The 26,058-nt window shown below is 49.9% G+C and overlaps 1 protein-coding gene across 2 annotated transcripts in view; it reads left to right on the top strand.

Moving 5' to 3' along the window:
• The window catches only part of PECAM1 (platelet and endothelial cell adhesion molecule 1), a 55,002-nt gene extending 29,166 nt beyond the window's left edge, over positions 1-25,836 (top strand). The window contains exons 11-16 of one of the 2 annotated variants that reach the window (XM_060134363.1): positions 79-155; positions 2,502-2,555; positions 3,598-3,660; positions 9,374-9,430; positions 19,951-19,973; positions 24,790-25,836. In XM_060134363.1, the coding sequence (XP_059990346.1) occupies positions 79-155; positions 2,502-2,555; positions 3,598-3,660; positions 9,374-9,430; positions 19,951-19,973; positions 24,790-24,819 (304 nt within the window). In that variant the 3' untranslated portion in view covers positions 24,820-25,836. Of the gene's footprint in view, positions 1-78; positions 156-2,501; positions 2,556-3,597; positions 3,661-9,373; positions 9,431-9,985; positions 10,452-19,950; positions 19,974-24,789 lie in introns of those variants that run through there. The other variant, XM_060134364.1, reaches the window with a different exon arrangement.
• Positions 25,837-26,058: the final 222 nt, after the last annotated feature.

Raw genomic sequence — 26,058 nt, 5'->3', positions numbered from 1 at the left:
TTCCTTGATTATTTTGTTGGTTTGGAGTTAGAGCCAAAAAAATGTTATTTCTTTTTCCTTTTTAAATTTCAATTTAAGGCCAGCAGCACCACTTCTGAACTCCAGCAATGAGAAGACGTTGTCAGATCCCAACACTGAAGCCAACAGACATTATGGTACCGTCATGGTTTTGTGCAGTTGTTAAGAGTTTTTCCCAACTTGCTCTACACTCTTCTGTCCCTCTGAGAAGCAGAATCTATGGGCGGTGGGGTGAGGTTGGAAGGGAAACTCTGGCTTCAAGCTGGGACACTTAATCTAATCAGTCATTGGGTGGTGAGCTAACAAGCAAAACAAAAGCGTAAGAAGAAAGGCAGAACATTGTGCTCTAATTTCACCACCTTCTAAATATCCCAAGGAATGAAAGGTGGAGAATAATTATAATGCTGTGGACACCCGTGTGGGTTCTCTTCACACACTGGACGCTGTGCAAGTGAAATCATTCTTCATTTGTAAGAGAGAGACCAGCTATCAAATGAAGGCATTGGGGGCTTCCCTGGTGGCGCAGTGGTTGAGAGTCCGCCTGCCGATGCAGGGGACACAGGTTCATGCCCCGGTCCGGGAAGATCCCACATGCCGCGGAGCAGCTAGGCCCGTGAGCCATGGCCGCTGAGCCTGCGCGTCCGGAGCCTGTGCTCTGCAACGGGAGAGGCCACAACAGTGAGAGGCCCGCGTACCGCAAAAAAAAAAAAAAAGAAGGCATTGGTAAAACATCTTCTCAGGTGGAATTATTTATTGCAAACACAAGGCAGTCTCATTTCAAACTTGCCCCAGTGGGAAACCAATTTAAAGATCTCACTGTTGATAGAGGCATTTAAAAAAAAAAAAAAAGAGTGGTACAATAATGGAATACCTGGTTGTGAGGTTTATCACAGCTTGAGAGTCAGATCTATAGGGTGGGGAGCCAATCCCAGGTGTTCTTAATCCCATTATGTCTGTGAGAAAATTGTTCACACCTTTTAGCAGGGGTGTTGTCTGTTTCCCAGAGGGGGCCATGATTAAATCACACAAAAAGTTCTGTCCCAGACAGTTTTGGGAATTAAACACTGATGTTCTTTTCTTTTTTTTTTAAATTTATTTATTTATTATTTATTTTTGTCTGCATTGGGCCTTTGTTACTGTGCACGGGCTTTCTCTAGTTGTGGCGAGTGGGGGGCTACTCTTCGTTGCAGTGCACGGGCTTCTCACTGCGGTGGCTTCTCTTGTTGCGGAGCATGGGCTCTAGGCACACGGGCTTCAGTAGTTGTGGCATGCAGGCTCAGTAGTTGTGACTTGCAGCCTCTTGAACACAGTCTCAGTAGTTGCGGCGCACAGGCTTAGTTGCTCCACAACATGTGGGATCTTCCTGGACCAGGGCTCGAACCTGTGTCCTCTGCGTTGGCAGGCGGATTCTTAACCACTGCACCACCAGGGAAGTCCCCTGATGTTCTTTTCTAATTCTGTAACATCGTCGCACAAAATAAAAACTTTTTAGAATACACCTTTTACAGGGCATTCCTGAGAAATCTTTTGAGAAATGAGCAATTCCTATAGTACTGAATCATAAACTTTTTAAAAAGTAAAATAAAACATATGTCGTAATAAGTGTAATGTGCCAATAAAGAGAAAAGAGCAAATATGTCATTGAAGAAACTACATTTGGAAAAGTTTGGTGAATATTTAGCAAAAAGTAATCCAGTGCTATAGAGAAAATACCTCTTTGTGGTATAAAGTGGGTTCTGTTGGTAATTTGAATTTATACATAAGAACAAAAATATATTCTATATTAAATGCTGATAAAGACTTATATTAAAATAGAATTTCCTCCCAAATTTCCAAAGTACAGGAAATACTCCAATTCTTATTATATTTTCTCTGCATGGATTATTTCAGTTTATAAATGTATGTTAGTAATCACAATAGTAATTTGTAAATACGTAATGGAATGGAATGGAAAACCATGTGTTCTTCAGGAGTAATATTTGTAACACTTGAAAGAGTTTTTTTTAATAAAGAACAACTTGATAAAAAAGATCTAAAAAAGTTTGCTCCTGCCCAGGTGGCAGCCTGGAGATATTGCAATATCTTTAAACCATGTTCTCATGGATCCATTTCTCCAGCTGAATGATACTGGTCCACTAGTATCCTTCATGTTTGTGGTCACTGGCTCACCCCTTCTAGAATTAAGCTTAATTTCTTCTGAGCTTGCTTCTAGTGAACAATTCTGAATTTTGAACGACTCATAAATAGCCATGTCCCTCCCATGCGATGGTGGGCATCATACCAGTTTTAGAAAGAGACCAGGCAGTGGGTTGGATGGGGCCCAGGGCCACCAGGAGGGTATTCGGACCCCAGCTACACTGCTGGTTGCCAACTACACTGAAGAATTTGGGCTTGACTCCTTTTGTTAGTGGCACTGAGTTTTCTAAAATTTATATAGAAAACTAGGAATTCCACTGTCACTCATCCTGTTATTTTTCAATTAGGTTACAATGAAGATGTTGGAAACCATGCAATGAAGCCATTAAATGAAAATAAAGGTAATCATCTATCTAACTTTTTAAAAATTAGAAACCTTTGCTTTTATATAAAAGACCCCTAGGAAAAGAACAAAAGCTGTTAAGACCTGTGGATATTTCCTCATCTCTCTTAAATGGAGATGCCTATTGCTTTCTCCAAAGATGCTGTCTAGTGTCTCTTGTTACTTGTCTTAAAGATAAGCAGCAGTGCTATTTTATTTTATTTTTTATAGTGTATTTTTCATTTTTTTGTTTTTTCTCATGTATTTTTCATTTTTATTAAACATTTAATAGATACAAAGTAATATTTGTAAGTTATGTATAAAATATAAACAATAGCAATTCAATAAATAACTGTATACCCATCATCCTTTAAAAAAAAAGAACATTTCCACTACCTTTAAAGTACCCTGAGTACTTCTTCCCACCCCAGCCTCTTAACACTTTCTTTGCCAGTTTTATTGAGATATACTTGACACATAACATTGTGTAAGTTTAAAGTGTACAACATGATGATTTGCAGTAATGCTATATTAAAAAACACCTGTGACTCTACTATCCAAGAGAAGGAAGATCCTCCTGACTTATTTCGTAGCCCATTCTGAATCAGGAAGTTCCATTCTGGGTGTAACTTGATTTCCTATGTGTATGCCTCATACTCTCAAAGCAGTTTGGGGCTGGGGACCCCGTTCCCCATTTCCTGAGATCCTTTCCATCTTGGAGAAAGCGTTCTGTGCCTGTGGCCTTGGAGAAGTCTTCTATAGTTAACTGCTGTGGCCGATGCCGGCTGTTTTCTGTATCTAATGAGCTTTACAAGTCCTCACACTGTGGTAACAACGGGACCTGAGCCGGAGGGTCCTTCCACATCCCGGGAGTGCAGGCCTCCTCATTACCTCTCCCAGCCTGAGTTTTCTCGCCCACTTAGAATGGAGTTAAGCCTGCATCCAGCTTCCCTGTTAAAATACAGACTTCTTCAATCACTTGAATAGAAATCTCTACTGTGGTCTGAGACCCCCCAAGGAGACTCTGTCTAACCGCAGGCTGCTGTGGTTCTTTCGAGCAGAGCCTCTGACCTTGGACGTGGAGTACACTGAAGTGGAAGTGACCGCCCCTGAGCCTCACAGAGGTAACGCCATCACTCAAGGGATTCCCCATGTTTTACTGTCTGCTTGGGTGTAGATGCCAGGGTGGGCTGTGCTGTGGCCCCCGGACAAGAATCTAGTCACCGTCATCACTCAGAAGGGAGGTGGTCTGCAGACAGACGGGCTGGACATACCCAAGGCAGGAGCAGTGACACCCACCCAGGTTTGGAGGTGTAAAATTTCATTAATTATTATTTATCATACTAGTAATGATGGCTGCGTTTTATTGAGCAATTACTAAGTGCTAAGAAATGGGTCTGTTGAGAGACTTTTAGCAGGCAGCCTCACTCCTGGGTGTTTGGGCATCCTTCCAGAGGTAGCCCCCTTGCCCCAATCTAGCACCTTCCTTAAAAAGTTGCTTGCAGACTGAGCTTGTATAAATGAAATGTGCAAGGGGATGAAAGGGCTTGGCTATTTAAAGGGACAATTGGGTAAAGGCTTTTGAAAGCACAGACTCCCTCTGCATGTAAACAGTGGCACCATCATTATGCTTCAGGCTTTGTTTTTATTGTGTGGTTCTCTTGGGCACACTGCCCTGGAGAAGGCCCCTAGCTCTGGTCCTGCACTGGGGAGACTGACTCAGGGTGGGTCAGTCCACAGCAAGCACTAGAACGTCAATCTCAGCTGCTTCGGGCACCACAAAACAAAACAGGCACATCCTCCTAAACCTCCTTAGTTCCCGCAGAGGCTGCCACACAAAGGAAGCAGCCACCCGAGCCTTCCTGCCCTGCTGGGAAGCTCGTTAGGGCTGTTGCTGTGCATCCCCCTTCCTGCTGAGGCTGAGGCCAAGCTGCGTCCACTCAGCCTTGCAGGCCCGGGGCTGCTTTGCAGACCATGCCTGTGTAGCCTCAGCCAGAGCCACATGGTGATGGCGTTCTCTTGTCACCTCTTGCTCCATGATCTGGAAGGAGTTTGGGGTTCCTTCCTTCTTCCCTTGCTTAGCACGGTTCTAGGTACCATGTCTGCAGATGTGTCCGTGGGACCTTCCAGGCAGGGCCGTTCCCTGTAGCCCCTGGGGCTGGGTGCTGCACAACAGGGCCACCATGCCCATAGTCTACAGTCAGCATGGCCCCTGCAGTTGGTACTGCCTGATCTGCACCACTACACAGGGCATCCCAGTTCCAAGTCTAGACTGGACGGGGCAGGGGTGGGGGCCACGGCCAGCCTGAAGTTCTCTTTCTCTTTACTTCATGGTAAAGTGATTTGCTTGTTGGGTTAGCAAATTATGGGCGCATGATGGACCAGCCCCAGTGCAAGCAGCAAAGGTACATATGTGGTCCCCTTCTCGTGGAGGTGTAGCCCCTGAGGGAGTCAGGAAAACAAGGAACCGATGAGCAGATAGTATCAGGTTAGAGTCAGAGTTTGCAGGAAGAGTGGGGTGTGGTGGAAGGCCTGAAAGGTGATGCCTTTTCTGGCTGGGTGGTCCCAGAAGGCCCGTGTGAGGGTGGCAGGACAGTGGGTGGTGGCCTAGAGCTTGGCCCATTTAAAGACCTGAAAGGAGACCTTAAAGGATCCTTAAATGACTCTTTCTGGTCCTTAAATGTCTGCAGAGAGGGCTAGAGGGAGTGGAGGCAGATGAAGCTGGGAGGACCAGGTGGGGCCCAGGGACTGCAGGGCCGCTGGCGTTCTCTTTTTGTTCTAGTGTCAGTGGACTGGGGGCCTTTGGAAGCCTTTAAGCAGCGAAGTGACAAGTTCCAACTTCCTTCTTTTAAAAACGATCCTTGTGGCTGGTGTGGAGGACGGATTAAAGGGAACAAAAGTGGAAACCGGGCAAGAGGGGATGAGGATGGAGCCAAAGTGCTGGCAGTGGATAGATTCTGGATAGATGTTACAGACAGACCGCAGTACTGGATGAAAAATTCGTGGCCAGGATGGGAGAGACAGAATGACTACATGTTTCTTGACCAAACAACCACATGGATGGTCGTGATGCCTGCCATTGGGAGGCACAGGCTCATGGGGAGCCTGGTTCGGTTGGGTTAAATTTGAGAGCCCAGGAGGAGACAGCGCAGAGGTCTTGGTGCTCAGAACCAAGTGTGGGCGGGCTCTGGCCGATGGGACTTTAGGGTGCTCCTCGCCGGCCTTCCCTGGTTCAGCCTGAGCCCCTCCATCACCATGCATCGTGGGTGCCGTCCCACAGGTAACAGCTTACTTCCTCCTAAGGGGGCTTCAGACTTGGAAGGAAAGGGGAACCACAGCAAGAGGGCAGGGCTGAATGTGTGTGGGAAACCCCACTGCCCTCCATGCCCCACTGTGCTCAAGCAGAGAGCGATTGCCCTGGGTTCTGGCCTCTCGGTTCTGATACCTGTCCCAAAGGGCCGGGCCCCACCCTTACCCTGCTGCCGGCTGGGCCCGGGCAAGGTGGAGTTATGAGGGCTGTATGTGAGGCCTGGAAGGCTTTGGATTGAAGGAAACTGAAGCAGGAAGAAGGAAGCAAGGTTTTGTCCTTGGAAAAGCATCCGTTTTCCATTCCTTTGGGGATGTTTCCACGTTAGCAGCGTCTGGTTTTCTTTTTCTTGCTTGAAGGTGGGGAGCGGTTGAAGGGAAAAGAGAACCCCTGGGCCCGGGCGAAGCAGGGGTGCTTCCCTTTGCCAAGCTCTGTACCTGCAGGGTTGTAACCAGCCGGGTCACCTTTCCCCAGTCTGCACAAAGGTGCTGAGTGGGCTGCAGGGGCCACGGCAGAGCTGGACTGAAAGTCACCCGGATGGAAATGGAGAGTTTCTAGGGGATTCAGGTTGTTTTCTGGACCCAGCCTCCTTGGCAGCTGAGGGACAGTGGGGGAGAGCGGCCTGGCCCAGGATGCCGTCCCCCTGTTTTCTCATGGGTGGGGAGTGGGGCATTACTAGGTGAGGGCCAGACTTTGTGGGTTCAAGGCCAGTGGTGAGTCCACTTGACCTGGTCTTGGCCAACCCAGTTCCCTGTCCTCAAGGCCTCCCTCCTCTACAGATGGGATGGAGGAAGGAGTGGGGACCATGTCCAGCTCTAACCGTGGCTGGCAGCTGACCAAGTGGTCACTTGGAGGTGGAGGAGGGGTGGGAAGGAACTCGTTAAATCCTGGTCTGCTGCATGTTTGCTCTGAGACTAATTGCTGGGAAAACCCCATGACGTTGAAGCCATCTCTTTCTCTGTTAACAGAGAAAAACAGAAGCCAAAACAAAGCCCATCCGGAAACATCCCTGGCAGCAGAGACAAACAGCCTGCTGGCCTGGTTTAGTCGTTAGCAGGCAGCTGCTGCCTCGGAGCAGCGGGAGGAGGGGCACTCTCAGTGAGCTGCACACCCCGTCCCCCTGGCCGGGCGGAGCCAGGAGGGCAGTGGGGGAAACTGCTGGGCCAGCTGCAAATCTGGCAACTCAACCAAGAAGTGAAACCATCCTGCTGCCCTGGCTGATACACAGAGTTATGAGGTGAAAGGGAGTTGAGTGCAGCTCCTTGGGTCCAGAGGGTGTCAGAGCGTCCCCAAGGTGACCAGAGGTCTACCCGCCACCCCTTATGTGCCTGGGGGCGGTGGAGTTCCCAAGGGTGTCCAGGGCCCCAGGCTTGGCCGCGCAGTCCCTCCCCTCCATTCCCTCCCCTCCATTCCCTCCCAACGCCCCCAGCTCCCGCTGTGAAGGAGGATGAGCTGGCAGGGCCCCCAGTGCTCCTGGTATGCAGTGTCCTAGAGCGTTTGTCACAGCATTGTTTGCATACCGTCCGCCCCACGGCCGGCCCGGAGCTTCCGAAAGCTAGAACCAGGTCCCCGGTCACCTTTTCCTCTTCCACAGTGCCCAGCACACAATAGGTGTTAGGACCATGTTGAACGAGTGACTTGCCCATGCCTGACATTGAGCAAAGAGTCCCTTAGTGATGCGGTAGAACCCCCAGTAGATAGGGGAGTTGCTGGAGCTTCCCTCTGCACCTTCAGATCTGCTGCCGTGGAGAGTGGAGAGTGGTGAGGACATCTGTGCTGTGCTCTTAGAGAAAGGCAGGTGTCCCAGCAGGGGGTGCCTGGTATCTCAGCCACTCTGCTGAGTACCAACTGCTATTCGGTGCCCTGGGGGGAGTCGCTACGATGCCTTCTGCAAGGTCCTGGCACCCCAAGTGCCCCAAGTACAGCTGTCTATCTGAACTGCCACCCAAGCTTTCTCCTGCCATTTAGATCATGACATAAGAACCACGACCACGTAGTGTGTGACGAATGACCGTGATTTTAATCCTAAGACCTAAAACTTCAGGGATCAGGCTGATCATGCCAAGAGCCTCCTGAAGGTTGGAGTCTGAGACAGAGACACCCGCAGGGACGTTGACTGTTGTCTTCACTGTCCCATCAACCTTTACAGGCGCCCCAGGCAGCTGTGCAAAGTCTGGGATCGGGAGGAGCACAAGACCCGGGCGCTGCCCTAGAGGGCGTGGGGCCCGCCAGGGGAGATGCTTGTGGGGGCGAGTCGTGTCAGTGTGCCGTGGGCGCCCACGTAACTGCCCAGGGCACAGGGCAGGGGGGAGTGTGTCAGGGAGTGTGTAGGTGTGTGAGGGTATGTGCACCCAAGTGCAGGAGCAAAGCTTGTCCTGGGGCTTGGAGGATGAGGAGGAACGGGGCAAAGCAAAAGGGCCGTGCAGACAGCGAAGGAGTGTGTGCAGGACCAGGGCATGAGAGAGGGGAGCCTGGTGAGTCGAGGGTATCTTGGTGTAGTTAGAATCCGTGTACGTGCCCTGGCCATCTGCCACTGAGGAAAACGACATCCACGTGGCACTGACCGTGGCGGCAGGAAGCATCACCCAGTCTGGGGTTCCGTTTCCCGATTTATAGAGAGAGAATGCTGGCCACACGGCATCAGGCAGCTTTCTACAATAAGGCTTCCTGGTCCTTTGTGCAGGTGAGAGGGAAGTGGCGGGCTGCATCCCCTGAGGGTCTGTGTGTGTAAGTGCATGTAGATGCACCATGAGCGTGTGTACGTGTGTGTGTACATAACCTGTGTGTGTACGTCAGCTTAAACAGATGGCTGTACAGGGGCTCTTTGTCTCTCAAACCACTGAGGCTCCTCTGGGTGTAATCCACACCCTAAGTGGGTCATCTTGTCTGTTGTTCAGAAAGGGTCCAGACCAGAGGATCTGAACCCTGTCTGCATATTAAAATCCCCTGGGAAGCTCTTAAAAACACCAACACCAGGGCCCACCCTGGACCAATTCAATCGATCTGCAGTGAGGCCCGGCTTGCTGACATTTGAAATCAACCAGCCCAGTTGTCTAGAGTTGTAACTGGGCCCCAGCTTATCCTTAGAGTCACAGATGATACCCAGGCTCTAACCCTGACCTTGGGTAATTGGGAGACCCTAACCCAGCCTCCTGAGAGGGGCTGGCAGAGCAGCTGGACAGAGGGACACAGTGGCAGAGGAAGAGGGATGGGGCCACCGAGCTGGAGGCTACAGGTCTGTGCTGGGGGTACCTCTACCTGCGCCCCCTAGGTCCAGGGGTCCCACAGTGGCCTGTTGGCCTCATACTTCTAGGCTGAGAGTGATGCTGGAGGGACCATGATCTTCTAAAGCCGGGAAATGGCCCGGGCTCAGTAGTGACAGGGATTCCAGGGGCTCCTGGAGATGGGCACTCGTGGGGTGGGTAGTGGGGTACAGCCTTGCCTGGGAGCCTCCGACATTTTCCTGCTTCAGCAGTGAGCTGACCTGGTGCCCAGAGGCAGTTGTTGACCTGTGCTTGGTCCCTTTCCAGGTCTGGGAACAAAGGGCACGGAGACAGTGTACAGTGAAATCCGGAAAGCTGACCCCGGTGAGTGAGGGCCCCTTAGCTCCCCCAGCCGGGGGTTGGGGGGAGGGCGCTTCCCGCAAACTCATCCATGGGGTCCTGGGAGTGGGCAGGGGAAAGAAGGAGCCAAGGCAGCCAGAAACGGTGCCAGAGTTGTTAACCCTCTCTTCCCCACCACCCTTAAAATGTGGCCACAGGTGACGTGTACTATTTATTTAGTCGATGAACACTTACTGAGTGCTGGCTGCATGCCAGGCAAACAGAACCTTATACCTTCACACCCAACTAACAGCCAGGTGGACCAAAGCGTGTCCTGGCACCCCTGTGTGCTCATGAGATGCCCAGCAGCCTCCCGGGCACTCCTGACCCCAAGAGAAGCAGCGTGGCCCTGCCTGTTCTCAGGTGCCAGCCAGGGGCCCCACCTGCTCCTCACCCGGGCCCTGGTGCACTGGGGCTCCCGAAGGTCTTAGGCAAAGTCGGTGCTTTGCTTTGAAGACGTTCAGTAGCTTCAGCCTTTCTGGGAGCACGCCGACTTTGGGGAAGGGTGTATGGATCTACTTCCGCTGACTTTGATTTCAGCCCGGACCCCACTTCATTTCCCATTTCCACTGCTTCCTCATGGAGAGATTCCCTGGGACTGAACCGACACGGAACTGGGGATGCTCCCAGCAATCTCATTTTTTGTGTAATTATTCTATTCTATTCTCATGAAATGAAATCCACAAAGACCACTTTTATTTTTTTATCTTTTTTTTTATTGAAATCAAGTCGATGTACAATATTATGTAAGCTTCAAGTGTTCTACCTAGTGGTTTGGCGTTTGCGTACATTGTGAAATGATCACCACGATAAGTCTAGTAACCATCTGTCCCCATACAGAGTTATTACAATATTATTAGCCATATACCTTATGTGATATATTATATCCCCATGACTTATCTTTTTATATAACTGTAGGTTTGTTACCTCCTAATTCCCTACACCTATTTCACCCATCCCCCATCCTCCTCCCTTCTGGCACCAACAGTTTGTTCCCTGTATCTGAGTCTGTTGTGTTTTTTTTTTGCGGTACGTGGGCCTCTCACTGTTGTGGCCTCTCCCGTTGCGGAGCACAGGCTCCGGACGCGCAGGCTCAGCGGCCATGGCTCACGGGCCCAGCCGCTCCGCGGCATGTGGGATCCTCCTGGACCGGGGCACGAACCCGCGTCCCCTGCATCGGCAGGCGGACTCTCAACCACTGCGCCACCAGGGAAGCCCTCTGAGTCTGTTTTCACACAAAGACTACTTTTAAATTCTGAAAATAAGTCACAACCCAAAGGGCATAAACATTCCAGGGGAAAATAGTCACTATGCAGATATCTTGCTTTGTACAACAAACCTCTACTTAAGTGGATTCTTTGAAAGGGAATTATTAAAACAGGCTGGAAAACTTTGATAAAGCCTGGCTACCCCAAGGATGGTCCACAGACAGGTAGCAACGATCTCAGGCCCAAACCAGACTCACAGGGTCAGAATCTCCAGAATCTGAACTCCCAACAAGGTCCCACATATTTCTTTTTTTTTCTTTAATATTTATTTATTTATTTTGGTTGTGCCAGGTCTTAGTTGTGGCCTGTGGGCTCCTTAGTTGCAGCACGCAGGCTCCTTAGTTGTGGCATCCGAACTCTTAGTTGCGGCACGCATGTGGGATCTCGTTCCCTGACCGGGGATCGAACCCGGGCCCCCTGCATTGGGAGCATGGAGTCTTATCCACTGAGCCACCAGGGAAGTCCTGGTCCCACGTATTTCTGATGCTGCCAATATTAGAGAAGCACTGTCTTACCTGAAGAGCCTACTTGTTATCTGAACCAGGAATCACCCCTTAATTAATCTTTTTAAAAGTGGTATTTTCATGGGTAGAGCAGAAACTCAGCCCCATGGAGAACTTGACTGAATGATAATTTGAAAACCATTTCCTGGGGAATTCTTGGCTTCAGTATCTCATTTTGCATTCTCAGTCTATTCAGAGCTAGCAAAACGCAAATTTAGAAACAGGCTTCCTCTGTTCTTCCAGTGTAACAGAAAGCTGAAGCTCAGATCAGGTTCAAGGTTGGTCCTGATGGGTAATTGTGTAAAAATGCCCCCTTTGCTTTCCTCGTGGTGGTCCCTGAGATGGTTCGCTTTCAGTCGCTTTGGTTATGCAAAAACTCACGTTTATTAAGCACTTGCTGTTTGTGCTAAGTGGTCTATATTACATTATCTCTTTCAATCCTCCACAGTAAATCCCATTTTTCAGATGAGGATCCTGAAGCATAGAGGGCTTCAAACAGTTCCCCACGGTTAGGGTTAGTACACCAGAACTGGCCCACCCCAGAGCTGGATTCCGTGCTCCTGATCATTGAGCTGCCTTTGGTTTGGGGGAAGGGAAGCTGGTGAAGTGTGGAGGCCACAGGGAACCCCGGCTACAGGAGGCCGGGGAGGGGCGGGGGGCGGGCTGTGGCCACCTGAGGCCACCCCTGGAGGCCCCATACAGTTGGTGAAGGCCATGCCCAGTGTGGATTCCAAAGGGCTTGTTTAGGGACCCTGCAAATTAGCCTGAAAAAAGACAGATGAACAAGAAAAAAGCAGTGAGAGTCACTCGGTGGAGTGGGGTGAGGGAAGCTCCCGGAAGCCTTCCTTCTGCATCCGTTGATTCTCATTTGCCTCTAGCTCAAAATAACCCTTATGCCAAAGTGGCATGTTTGGGGGTGGCATATTCTGGTTTTCTACTCTGCTTCAGGGTAGCTGTTCAAGTGGGTTCTCTCAGTGTCCCCAGGCTGGTTCTAGATGCCTGAGTCCCCAGTCCCCGGCTGTTGGAACCTGACTGCTCCGGCTGGCCTCAGGCTGGAACAGACCACGGGCACCATAGAACCCAACCCGGTAGGGATTTGAGGTGGTAAAGAGCCCTGTTTTGCTGGGGGATATCTGAGCCCCTGTCCTGGTGCTGCCACTTAACAACTGTGTGACTTTGACCAAGAGGCCTGACCTCTCTGTGATGGCTCAGTTTCTTCAACTGTTAAATGGAGATGCGATTAAATGAGAAAAGGGGATGAGACGGCGCCGTTTACTCCAAGCATGCAGTCAGTGTATCACCCCTACCACACAGTGAGCATTCAATCCATTTTAGCTGAAAAATGCATGAGGAACTTGAGCCCTAGTGCCTGGCCCAGGGCAAGACTAGAGCCAGCTCTGGACTCCCAGGCCAGGGCATTCCCACTGTGCTATCTGGGCCATTAGGTGTCAGTTGGGGCTTGGGTCTCTCTATAATCTGGTCTTTCATCTGGCAGCCAGCTCCTGCCAGGTAGGTAGAGGGAGCCCTGGGTCTTATAGCCAAAACCACATCGCTGCTGCAAAAGCCAGCGTCCTGGAAGCCAAGGGAGTTCCTCTTTTTGAGCGTTTCCCACTGAGCTGCTGCCCAAGGGGAGGAGGCTGCAGGCCTTCGTTGATTCCTCTTCCCTTTTCTTTTTTTTTCCTCTGTCAGCCACTCAAAACCATCATAGGGTTGATGGAGGCTCTATTATTATTCCTGCTCTACAGATGGGGAAATGGGCAGAGGTGAAGTAGCTTGTCCTGGTCCCAAGGCCAGTGGTGGCAGAGCAGGGACGGAGTGTGGGGAGCCTGGCTGCAGAGTGGTGCACTTCACCACCCTCATGTTTCCTCTGTGTTGCCAGATCAACTGGTTTCCACTTTCATCAGCCTAATTAGAGGATGCAACTCTGTCTACTTTAGAAATTAAGAGTAACAGCCTGGTATGGTCTGGGTGAGCCTGGGTGAGTCATGGAGCCTCTCGGGACCTCTGTCACCTTCTCTGTGGAATGAGGGGCATGGGCTCGTATCTGGATCAGGGGTTCTCCAGGTTGGTTACAATACAGGTAGACTGGCACCACCTCTGATTCAGTAGGTCTAAGTGAGCTGAGAATTTGCGTTTCTAACAGATTCCCACATGCTGCTGCTACTGGTCTGGGGACACACTTTTAGAACCATTTTCTAGATGCTCTGAGTTCCCTTCTGACTGTACCACTCTGAGTTCTGCTGTGCTTCTCGTTTGAAGCGGTAGAGTCTTTCTTACTCCCCAGCAATCCTGGAGGAATTGCTCTAGATTGGCCGGCAGAGATAACCCAGAAACACTGTATGTGTGTGTGTCTGTGTGTGTGTCTGTGTGTGTGTCTGTGTGTGTCTGTGTGTGTCTGTGTGTGTGTTGAGGGGAGGGTGTGACCCACAATAAAAAAAAAGGCCCCGTGAGGGTCTCTGGGCTGGTCTGGGAGCAGGCTGAGCGCAGAGCTGAGTCTTATCTGACTTTTCCTTCTTAGGTTTTTGTTCTTCCGCAACTGAGAAACTTCCCCAGTTTCTCAGTTCCCCATCATCTTCCAACGAGCAGCACTTCAGGGCTGGCTATTTTGGGAAATGGCTCACAGGGCGTAGTTCTGGCTCTTAGACCCCCTTTTTCCCCTGAGTGATGCAAAGGAAAACTGCTCCTCTAGATAAGCAAAAGGGCAACAAGCAGGCCTGCCTCCAAGGAGCAACCCCAGGCGGGGCTGGAGAGGGTGTCAGGGGATCTGGTAGGCCATGGGAGGCACCAGGTCTTTGCAATCTTGGCTTTAGGCTCTGAGCTCAGCATTTTTTTTTTTTAAACCTGTGGTAAAATGTATTGGGTTGGCCAAAAAGTTCATTCGGGTTTTCATAACATGGAAAAACCCAAACGACCTTCTTGGCCAGCCCAACACATAACACTTGCCATTTTAACCATTTTTACATGTACATTTCAGTAACACTAAGTACAATCACATCGTTGTATGGTCATCACCACCATCCATCTCCAGAACTTTTTCGTCTTTCCAAACTGATACTCCTTACCCATTAAATGATAATTCCCCAGACCCAGCCCCTGGCAACGACGACCGTTCTACTTTGTGTCCCTGTGAACTTGACTACCTTCAGCTGTTTTAATCTGTCAGATCAGGTGGTTGAATGAATGATCTTAAGTTGCTTTCCAATCGTAACATTCAGAGCCTCAGCGTCCTGGCGTTTGGAAGGGATGGTCATTTGTCTATGCCTTGGTCGCTCCAGACCCAGGCTCTGGAACATGTCTGTGGTGGGTGGGGACTCAGTCCCTTCTAAGAGTCACTCCCCAGGTCCCTTGGCGCCAATCCTAATCCTCTGCCCACCTTTGACTCCACATTTGCCCTTCAAATCTGAGTTAAGTCCTGGATCTCAGGGGCCATTTTACCGTGTTTCTGCTGCATTGTGTCAGCCAGAGGCCAGCCTGGGTGGTTCTCTGTACTGCAAACCTCATGGAAAACACCCTTAATAGGAGACCTGGGGGTTGGTCTTGGCTCCGCCCTCATCAGGTTATAAGACTTGGCCCCACCCCCACTGCTATCCCATCAGACGTCAGTTTCCTCACAAGTCCCCACTAAAATTCCCTTGGCCTCAGTGGAGCTGCTGCGGGGTGGACGTGTCAGTGTTCCTCAGGAACGTACGTGGCCCTTGAGTGGATAAGGGCTGTTGTGGACAGGTGGGTTCTATAAAATGAGGAGGGAGGGAGGCATCTCTTCCAACTCATTACCTCCCACTGGGTCTTGACCACAGTCACACACATCTGCTCTTCTGTATTTTTTCATAGTTGAAAATTTATTGGAAAAAAATTTTTTTCTATAAATTTATTTAATTTATTTTTGGCTGCACGCGGGCTTTCTCTAGTTGGGGCAAAGGGGGGCCACTCCTCGTTGCGGCATGCGGGCTTTTCATTGCGGTGGCTTCTCTCGTTGCGGAGCACGGGCTCTAGGTGCGCGGGCTTCAGTAGTTGTGGCTTGCGGGCTCTAGAGCACAGGCTCAGCAGTTGTGGTGCACGGTTTTAGTTTCTCCGTGGCATGTGGGATCTTCCCGGACCAGGGCTCGAACCTGTGTCCCCTGCGTTGGCAGGCAGATTCTTTTTTTTTTTATTTTTTATAAATTTTTTTTTTTTTTTTTTTTTTTTGCTGTGTTGGGTCTTCATTGCTGCTCCCGGGCTTTCTCTAGTTGCGGCGAGTGGGGGCTGGTCTTCATTACGGTATGCGGGCTTCTCACTGCGGTGGCTTCTCTGGTTGCAGAGCATGGGCTCTAGGCGTGTAGGCTTCAGTATTTGTGGCACGTGGGCTCAGCAGTTGTGGCATGCAGGCTCAGTAGATGTGGCTCACGGGCTTAGTTGCTCTGCAGCATGTGGGATCTTCCCGGGCCAGGGATCGAACCCGTGTCTCCTGCATTGGCAGGCGGATTCTTTTTTTTTTTCCTCTCACTGTTTTGGCCTTTCCCGTTGCGGAGCACAGGCTCTGGACGCACAGGCTCAGCAGCCATGACTCACGGGCCCAGCCGCTCCGCGGCATGTGGGATCTTCCCGGACCGGGGCACGAACCTGTGTCCCCTGCATCAGCAGGTGGACTCTCAACCATTGTGCCACCAGGGAAGCTCCTGTTGGAAAATTTAAATTCATTATTAATATGTTGTTACAGTGACTCAAGCACAAATGGCATTATGTTTCCTACTCTTAACTATTCCAACACCTGAAATATTCATTTTTAGGAAAATATAAGTACTAATACAGTAGCATACTAGAAAATTTTGATATTAAAGCTTATTTTCCCATTGGAGTTACTTTGCCTTTTTTTTTTTACATATACATGTATCTATTATTTTTCAAATTCTTTTCCCATTTAGGTTGTTACATAATATTGAGCAGAGTTCCCTGTGCTGCTATTCTATTTTGTTGACATACTGCTGAGCTAACATCTTCCTGTCCCAGCAATTAAGTCAGTCTGAGGCGAGGAAACCTCTCGATCTTTGAGCTTTTTCACTTTCCAGCCATTCGATGATTCTTTGCTACATGTTCCCTGCCTGTTAGGGAGGGAGGAGAGGGATGCTCAGAACTTGGAAGACTTTTATCAGAAAGAGACCAAATTGAAGTCAGCCTCAGGAGAAGACAGAGCAAGCCCCAGGGACACTGCCAGAACGGGTGGAGAAAGAGATTCTGCCCCTCACTGAGCTTCAGCTTTCTCAGGGGAATGGAGAAAATGCTGATAATTTCCTCATCATTTAGATCTGCAAGCTTAGCACTTGGGGTTTTTTAAAGTTCTTGTTTCCTTTTCCCTCATTTGCCTGAGGTTAGGGTTTGTCAGCAGTAGCAGCTGTAGTTATGGTTAACGATACGGCTTTTACCAGAAACGGGAAAACTCGTCTGTTTTCGTGCTCCTCAGAAGCAGCCATGTGGATGATCCCCGGAAGTGAGCACTGCAGGAAAGTGATCCAGGTGCCAGTGTGGTACCTCTCTCTCCCAGCCCTTAACGAGAGCCCGTTTACTCCCACCCACGTGGTTTTGGACTTCACGCAGGATAGTCTGTTACTCAGCTGAGCCCTCTTGGTTGAGATGGGGGAGGCGTCTTCGCAGGGTTTTTTCATAGCTTGGTGCTCTGGGCTGTGAGCTGACCTGGAGTCAAAGGCGCCCCCCACCCCACCTCTTCCTCCTCTGCCTGGTGCCAACTAATTCAAGGAAAGGTTTGATTCTTTTCCTCCCCCTTGTGCTCTAGTGCTCTCCTAGTGACAGGAGCTAAAAGAGCTAAACCGTAGCTGGGTAGAGAGCCTCTCCATGAGTCGGCTCACAGTTATCCGTGGCAACGCTCCTCAGCTTCCCTCAGCCTGCTGGAGCCTGGTGTGAACTGGAATTCCCGGCTAGCCAGGGAAGTGTGTATCTTCACTCTGATTCAGCGATGGATGGCTTTACAGTGCCCCAGCTCATCCTGAAAGTACTTTATAAAATGGTTTGCAGTTCATCCAAAGCATAACTTATTAACATATATTTACCCCAGTTTTTAAGGCAGGAGAATAAAGCGGTTTATTATAATTAATTAGCAATGCAGTCAAGTTCTTCCCTATGAAAGAACTAAGGTCTAGGATAAGATTTCCACAGTTTAGGGCAGAGGTTCTCAATGCAAGAGACATTTGGCAATGTCTGGAGACATTTTTGGTTGTCATAATTTGGGGCAGGAGGAGGGGTGCTACTGCATCTAATGGTTGGAGGCCAGGGATGCTGCTAAACATCTTAGAATGCACAGGACAAGCCCCATAACAAAGAACTATCCAGCCCAGAATGTCAGTAGTGCCAGTGTTAAGGAACTCTGGTTTGGAGGAATTCGTTTCCTGTCATTCCTCCAAGACGAGAGCTGGTTTTCCTCCCTAGATGCCCTGTGCCCACCTTGGAGGTATCCTGGGCACATCCCACCTGACAACTAGCGGTTCTGGGGAGAGATGCCAAGTCCTGCTCCAGACACTAACCTATGTCTTTTGGATCAGGCAGGGCCCACCTCCCTCACTCAGCCTCCTTCTTCTGCTTTCACCTTGCCTGGAATTCAGACTTCTGGGATACTTCTTAAGGGAGCAGAAATCCAGTATACCAAGAGTGGCTGGTCATGGAGATGGGACCAAAGAACAGAGGGGCCCTATGCCATGTCCCCTCTGGAAGGGAGAGAAGAGCACTTGAGGACCCGTCCCCACCCATCCTGCGAGACCCAGAGCAAACTAGCCTAGTGGGCACTGCCAGCCTGCCCCCAGGGTGGCATCTCCTACCTCAGAGTGCAAGGCGGTAAAACTTGCTCCATTAAAAAAATATATGGGGGCTTCCTTGGTGGCGCAGTGGTTAAGAATCTGCCTGCCAATGCAGGGGACACGGGTTCGAGCCCTGGTCCGGGAAGATCCCACATGCCACAGAGCAACAAAGCCCGTGAGCCACAACTACTGAGCCCAGGTGCCACAACTACTGAAGCCTGTGCACCTAGAGTCCGTGCTCTGAAACAAGAGAAGCCACTGCGGTGAGAAGCCCACGCACTGCAACAAAGAGTAGCCCCTGCTCGCTGCAACTAGAGAAAAACCCACACGCAGCAAGGAAGAACCAATACAGCCAATAAATAAATAAATAAATTTATTAAAAAAAAATATGGATACTACCCACCAGATTCTGGTACCAAAAAGAAACAGAACAAGTGTGCAGAACTTGGAGCTCCATCCGCATCATAGCGTACTTGAATTTTAGTATTCTGTGTCCCTGTTGCTTTAGGAAACACAGCCTGAGGCTCTTGCCCTCTTGTGTCTGATTCCAGAGCCCTTGGGGCTTTGGAGGAACGGGAAGCATGGGATCCTTTGGGTCCTCCCAGGTCAGGTTTGGGCTGGGGGTGGGGTGCTGCCCACAGCCTTACTCAATGTGTGGAAGTTTACACAATGGCTCAACTTCTTGGTCGGGCTGATTCATCCATTTGGCCTTTGACGCCTACCTCTGACCCAGCCAGGACAGAAGGGGGCCCCTTAGGAACTCCTGGCCCTGTTCCCTCTAGAGGAGACGCACAATGGAGCTGTGATAAGACAGGGTTTGAGGAGGAAGTAGACTGGTGGAAACAGGATATTTTTAAATTAGAGAAAGAAACAGAAGATTGTGACTCCCGTTGTGACAGTTGGGTCCTGAGACAGCCCAGGATTCAAAGGGACTGGGCTTGAGCTTGGGCGGCACCAAGGCCCCTTGAATTGCCTCTCAAGTAAGACTGAGGATTTGGGAGTGGGGACAGGGTATGACTCTCCACCACCTTTAAGAATAGCAACCAACCCCCAAACCCTCATCTCCTCTTGGCCCTTCCCCAGGCTTCTGTGTCTTCGGAACCATGTCCATAGTGGGCTATTTGGGGAATCAGCCCCAACATGTAGGCCACTCCCCATTCAGAAACTCTGCTGTTAGTGGGGCCTGGTCCTGTCCAAGAGGCAAATCATAACCCTCTCTTGCTTCTTGCCGTGAAAATCATCCCTAACTAATGCAGGCGGGGGTCACGCACCTTCGACGCAATGTCTCCTGTTCTCTTCTGGACATTTTCAGAATGTCCAGCCAGTCCCGGCATGCACCCTGGCAGGAAGACTGTGTGGTCTCCGGATGACTGAGATGAGGCTCCCCGGGCCCTACCCTTCAGACAGCACTTGAACCTTATATGCCAAGGGCGTTGGCCTTGTTTGTACTTTCTGCTCCATTTGATCCCACTCCTGGGAATAGACAAACTAGTATGAAATATGGAAATTGCTTTATTCCCAAAGAGGACGCTGGCAGCATTATTTAAAATAGCCAAAACTTGGAAAGCACCTCAACTTAAATGTTGACATTTAAGTCAACAGTGGAACCAGAGATAATTGTTACCTGCTTTCTACTTTTCTGTAGTTTTCAGTTTTTTCCCCTAACTAACAGGTGCTATTAATTCTTAAACAACTGTTTAAAATGTTAAACTGGCTGCCCGGGACTTTATATGCTTGTCACATGGAGCTACAGGGCCCAGGGGAAGCTGTCTGTGGGCAAAGGAGCCATAAACCTGGGCACCCGGTGAGCTTGAGGGTCTGGCGTCTCCTGCACTGCGCCCCCTCCCTCCCTCTTTATTTGTGCAGCTCCTGAGATGTTGGGTGTGGGGGGGTGGGGGGAGCCTAACTCATGCTCTGTGTTGCTCACCTCCATGTTATCCTTTGTTTTGCAGATTTCGTGGAAAACAGATATTCTGTAAGTACACATTTCATATGCACTATTTTTTTAAAAACAGTCCATCGAACAGTGAAATATTTCCAGACTCACCGAGGTTCTGCAGCCCCAGCAATGACACCCCTAGACTAGCCTCGTCTGTTTTAGACCAGGAGCCTGGGCTCCTCTGACTAGCCTGGTCATCAGGCTAGCCAGGTTTTCTAGGCCAGCTGTGATTTTGAAATTCTCTCCTACTGTTTCCATCATTATGACTCAGCCCACTTGTGAAGGGAGAGCCTGGAAGTCCCCCGCAGGGTTGGGAATCTAGGGCTCTCAGCTCCAGATGAGCGAAGTCCACATTTCCTCTGAGTCTAGGCCCTTGGAGGTGAGGCAGATTCGGGGGGTGTACTTGGAGAAGAGAAGCGTCCAACAGTCACCCTCACACACCAGGCCCTCTGCTGCAGGGGACACGCAAGGCCTTTGATCCAGTGAGGGAATCAGATGAGTTTTCTTGGCTGAGAAAGCAAAGGGATAACAGCTACTCCAGAAGCCATGGAAACAGAGAACAGAGGTGCTTTGTTCTGCCTGGTTAGTGGTCTCTTCACCAAGGAGGGGTCATTTGGATGGGCCATGAGGAGTGAGCGGGTTCCAGCAGCGTCCAGGTAGAAAGATCATCAGGGGCAGAGGCGTGAGGTTTGGAGCAGTCTCTAGCAGCTCAGAATGGGAGCAGACAGGGGTGCCGGTGACAAGTGATAGGGGAAAGGTAAGTTAGGGCTTGCTTGGGAAAGACTCCAACACCTCATTATGAGGTTTCATTCTGTAGGAAATAGAGGGTTTAGGAAGCTGCCACTTGGCAGATGGGAATGTTTAAAAGAAGTGCAGAGGCCCAAGTTCGAGTTTTGCGAAGACCCATTTTCCCCTATCTTCCTACTCCCAACCTTTTTACGAGCTACCCAGCAGTACAAGAGTTAACTAACTGGGCAGCTAACGTCTTAAGAAATGAGGGATTTGTCTCGCAAACTGCTTCTTTAAGGTCTGGGAAGAACTTTCAGCAAGATTGCCTGTAGCCCTTCCAATGGGCCCCCAGCTTCCTTTGTTTTGCCTGAGTCTGAATTCTTGTAAAACAGAGAACTCATTATGCCTTTGACAGACAGGAAGCCGCTGACATTCTTTTTATGGAGGAAGGCTATCAATTTAAGGAAAAGAGGAATGAAATGAATGTCTTTTTCTAGCATAAGCCACTCAGACTCCTGAAATCAGAGACTGTTGCATTGGAAGGAAAAGGGGCCCAATTTATAGATGAGAAAACCGAGTCCTGAATTGGCTGGACAGCTTGACCAGGGTCACCCAGCGTGTTAATAGCAGAGCCAGGACTAGAACCCTAGGTCTCCAGACTCCCCAGCCAGTCCACAACACAAGACTTCCTCCAAGAAGTGATGTCACTGTCCCAGCCATCATGGCATTGCGAGAGTGGAAAGTGAGAACTTTGCCCCATGGGCCTTGTGGGACTCGGATAAAGAGATGTTCTCCCGCTGCAATAATCGTGGCTGTGTCCACCCAAGGCAGGTCTGCTGGACCTGCAGGACTGACTTATTTACTTTTTCTTCAATCCAAATGATCTCTCTGGACAAAGGCTCTGAGCTCTAGGACAGACAGAACTTCCCCTTTCCCCAGAAGCCGGCCCATGGGACCAGGAGTCTGCTTCCAGAATGCTCCTGAGTGTTCACCCGTGGCTGGTCCTGTGCCCCAAAATAATAAGGCCTTTTGGCGGGAGCACAGGGATTCCCAGCCGTTGGGAAAGGCATTTTGAATCTTTAAGGGAATGCGTCTTGTTTATAAAAGAAGCAGGTATAGTTTCCCTAATAATCAGCTGGTGAGGGTCAGGAGAAAATTAATTGAATTGCTCAGCAGGGAAATGGGAGGGGATTTCCTTCCTGAAATCAAACCTGGCGATCATTCCCCGTTGTTTAATGGCCGTTGCTTCTGAAAACATATTGGAGGAAATATCTTAACAATGAGGTAGCCACTTAGCCAAATACTAATTTAGTATTGTTCGACTTGCTTCAATGGCACATTCTGACTTCATTTTTCCTCTGCCATTTTTGCCTTGTTTATAAATCGTGTTGTGGCCCAGGCAGACAGATAACGTGAAAAGAGAACACCCTGTACTTAAAGGGATGAATCTGGACCTGCGTGGGTCTCAGGATCTTGGAAGGGACTTGCCTTCTTACTGACAAAAGGCAATTTCTAGTTACAACTCATCTCCTTCCCTCCCGGGAGCCAGCGGGCAGCTGGACTGCAATGGGAACAGCCCTGGAGTTGGGATCAAGAGACTGGGGCATGAGTTCCAGCTCTCCAGCCACGCCTAAGCTTCCCCATCTGTAGAATGGAGATGGTGATGGCAACAACAAAAACAGTAATGTCTGCCTATGTAAAGACCATCTTAAGGGTTAAGTGAGAAACATGTGTGCAGAGTACTTTGCAGATTGCAAACTATCATATAAAAGCTAATTGATTATCTATTTTAAAGTTCTTTTCATCAAACACTCTGGCAGCATAAGGCATGGATGGAGAATTTACTTCACTTGGCCCTGAAATGCCCCTGTCACCTGAGGGGAAGGTAGCAGTTGCTTACCCAAAGCACAGGATTCAACCCAAGCCAAGCTTTGCCAGGAAGCAGAGACCCACGTTAAAACTTGACTTTTCCCTGATACCTATTTATGAGACATGTCACTTCAGGCAGATTTCCTAACCTCTCGGGGCCTTAGTTTCCTCATTTGTAAATTGGAGGAAATAGAACCCTCTCACTTAGTTGTTGCAAGGATTAAGCCAGCACCTAGCACAGATCTGGTTCACTGGAAGTGCTGGTGGGGGCGGGGGGGGGAGACATTCTAGAAGCAGGAAGTAGAGATCCCAGGAGCGTTAGAAGCAAAATGACCTTTGAGAGTGTCCACACCATGTTCTGGCCAGAAGGGGGGCAATTTCTTGGCTGTACTTGGTGCCTGACAGCTGGCCTCTGATTTACACACAGGCAAGCACAGCCTTGGATGTGAGCACATTAACCTTCACTTCCAAATCCCTAAGGCCTGGATGACTGTGGCCCAGCCTTTCCCATCTCTGGAGCTGGTCCTGCAGCAGCTCCCCGAGCACTTACTTCCCCTGGAGAGGGGAGCGTAGGTGTCTGGGGAAGGACTTGGTCTGGGGCCTGCAGAAGGCTGGACACCAGGGTCACACACACACACACACACACACACACACCCCACCACCCCCAGCTGAGCAGAGGAAGTGGAGCGAGGGTAGCTGCCAGGGCTGGCGAGCCTCCAGCCCCCGGGGGCCAACACAGCTCTCTTGGCCTGCTTGCCTGGGTCTCTCCTGGCAAAGGAGGAGGCAGAGCCTTGGCCTTCCGGCTGGAGCCCCACAGATCTACATCCTCTTCCGAGAGGCTCCTCAGCCCTGGCAGGACCAGAATAAAACAGGGACTCCATCTCAGCCAACCCTCAGGGAGACAGACAGCCCGGCCATGGCATTCCCAAGACGTTGGCCAATCCCCACAACTTCTGCTCCTGCCTCCCCCTGAGATCCACCTGCAGCAGGGGGCCCTGTGCTCGCAGAGGGCCCAGAGTCAGGCACTCAGGCAGGTGCTGCCTGCTCTTCCAGACTCACTGCTGCCCAGGGCCCAGTATCTCCCAGCATGCTCCACTCTTGCCCCCTTGCTCCATCCATTCATCAAAATCCACCCCACCTCGCTGCCCAGCTAGGGTCCTCTCACCACCTCTCAACTCCTTCTGCAGTTTGTTAGGACCTCTTCCACCTTCTAACTTCATGCTAACATTGTTTGTCAATAATTGATAGGATATAAAATTCTCGGGGGCAGGTTCTTGCATCCTCAGCAGAAAGAATAGTGCCTGGGTCAGACGGGGGTCCAGTCACTGATGGGTGTGTAGGGGACACAAATACCCTGTGGAGCAGTTAGAGAACACTGCAGGGCGGCATCTGGAATTTAAGAAAAAAATTTTTTTTCACTTTTATTGTGGCAAAATGGACACAACATGAAGTTTACCATCTTAACAACTTTTCAGTGTACAATTCAGGGGCATTAATGCATTCTCATCATTGTGCAACAATTGCCAAATCCATCCACAGAACTTTTCATTATCCCAGACGCAAACTCTGTACCCATGAAGCCCTAACTTCCTGTTTCCCCTTCCACCCAGAATGGCAGCCACCATTCTACTTCCTGTCGCTATGAACTTGGCTCTTCTGGGTACCCCATTTAAGTGGAATCACTTGTTCCTTTTGTGTCTAGCTTATTTCAGTTAGCATAATGTTTTCAGGGTTTATCCATGTTGACATGAATCAGAATTTCATTCCTTTTTAAGGCAGAATCATATAATTTAAAAACATTTAGGTTTGATCATTTGAGTTCAGTCTTTCATTTTTGAAATATAAAAACAAACCTAGAGAAGGTTCACCTCATGTTAGAGGCAGAGCTGGAGCAAGACACCAGGTGTCCCTTAACTTTCCTAGTCTTCCTCTTTTCTAGTCTTCCCCATGTAGCACCCATGGGACCTAGTGCTGGGTTCACAGTGGGTGCTTGATGACGTTGGTTGCTAGCCTGATGTGCAATGTGTCTGTGGGGGGAGTAGAGGCTGCAGGCCCTACCGAGCAGGTGTGGAGAGAAGGGAAAACCGAGTGTGGGCGGGAGCTGCCCCACAGGGCGGGGCGTGTCCTCGGATGACAGCACTGCTTTGCAGTTCCTTTGAGACATGCTTTGTGCAGTGTTTCATATCTTTCCACCAGGCCAGTCTTCAATCCTGAAGGGTGTGACCATAGTGTGTCTTGTCTCTTGTCACTACAGAGAACGGAAGGCTCCCTTGATGGAACTTAGGACTCCGAGAGCACACGCTCCTCCCTGGGAGGACACCCACATTCTGAGAAGAGCAGATGATTCCTGTATTCCAAGAGTTTTGTGCACTTATTTATGAACCTACCCTGCTCCCACCGAACCACGTGGCAATTCCTCAGGCCAAGTCACCAGTTCTCAAATCCATCTTAACTACATTTATGTTGGGTATAAAGGGCTAACAGAGGGGCTGGTTAATTTCCCACACGGCCCGCCTCCCACCAAGCCGGAGCATCCTCGGGAGTGGAGAGAAGCAGCAGGAGGTTCAGAGTAAACTGGCCACTGAGATATTTTGAAACTTGAATATTTTGTCTTGTACAGAGATCAAGAACTTTTCCAAGTCCCCTCATACACAGAAACCAGTTTCTGTTTTGTAGTCAATCTCTCCTAGCGAATGGCCTGACTTGGGGGCTAGTTTTTCTCTTTGCCTTTGGTCCTTCAAGGGTCTGTGGTTCTGGGCAGTCCTTGTTCCTTGGAAGTACACAGCATGGACCAGACAGCTGCACCCTGTCCCCTCTACCACCTCACCTGCCACAGATGGGAAAACAGAGCTGCTTGGGAGCAACCCCTTTGAGAGGCCAGCTTGAAGATGAGGTTCATTCTGTGCAATGCACCAAACAGAAAGTGAAGTTGGACAAAGCACAGATGTTCTTAAGCTGGTTTTCTGTTCCCTTTCTTTCTTTTCCTCTACCATGCTGAAGGCCGAAGGACAGGAAGATGGTTGCCTCCAGCAAATATTTTTTTTTACTAGAAAAATGAAATGCCTATTTTTCTTACTAATTTTTTGTTATTTATTCCTTGCTAAAGGAATGGTCTCCCGAGGTCTTCAAATGTTTCTGACGGTGCCCTGAGTGGGTGGATGAGGGGCTGCGGCCATTCTGTGGTGGGGTCGCACTAGTGAGCACACCCAAGCGAGACCACCTCCCTTGTCCTCCTCATTGACACAGCTGCAGGGACCCTGAGGGGTGTTGTATTAAATAAATTTGATCTTTACTCTTCACAGACCTGTGAGATGTCATCTTCTGAGAGGCCACACACGTACAGAGTATCTGTTGTGCCTGGGGACTCCTCAGGGCATCCAAGGCCACAGAGAACCAAGCAGGTCCCGTCAGCAGGCCAGGACCTCGGTGGCCTTCACTGAAGTCAGAGGTAGTCTGAGTCTCGAACCCTGAGTTATTAATATCCATCAGCAGGTGCTTCACTGTTTGCTTCCTAGCTGAAACC

The sequence above is a fragment of the Lagenorhynchus albirostris genome, chromosome 20 (assembly GCF_949774975.1).
Source record: "Lagenorhynchus albirostris chromosome 20, mLagAlb1.1, whole genome shotgun sequence".
Taxonomy (NCBI): domain Eukaryota; kingdom Metazoa; phylum Chordata; class Mammalia; order Artiodactyla; family Delphinidae; genus Lagenorhynchus; species Lagenorhynchus albirostris.
This window is presented reverse-complemented; position numbering and strand designations above follow the sequence as displayed.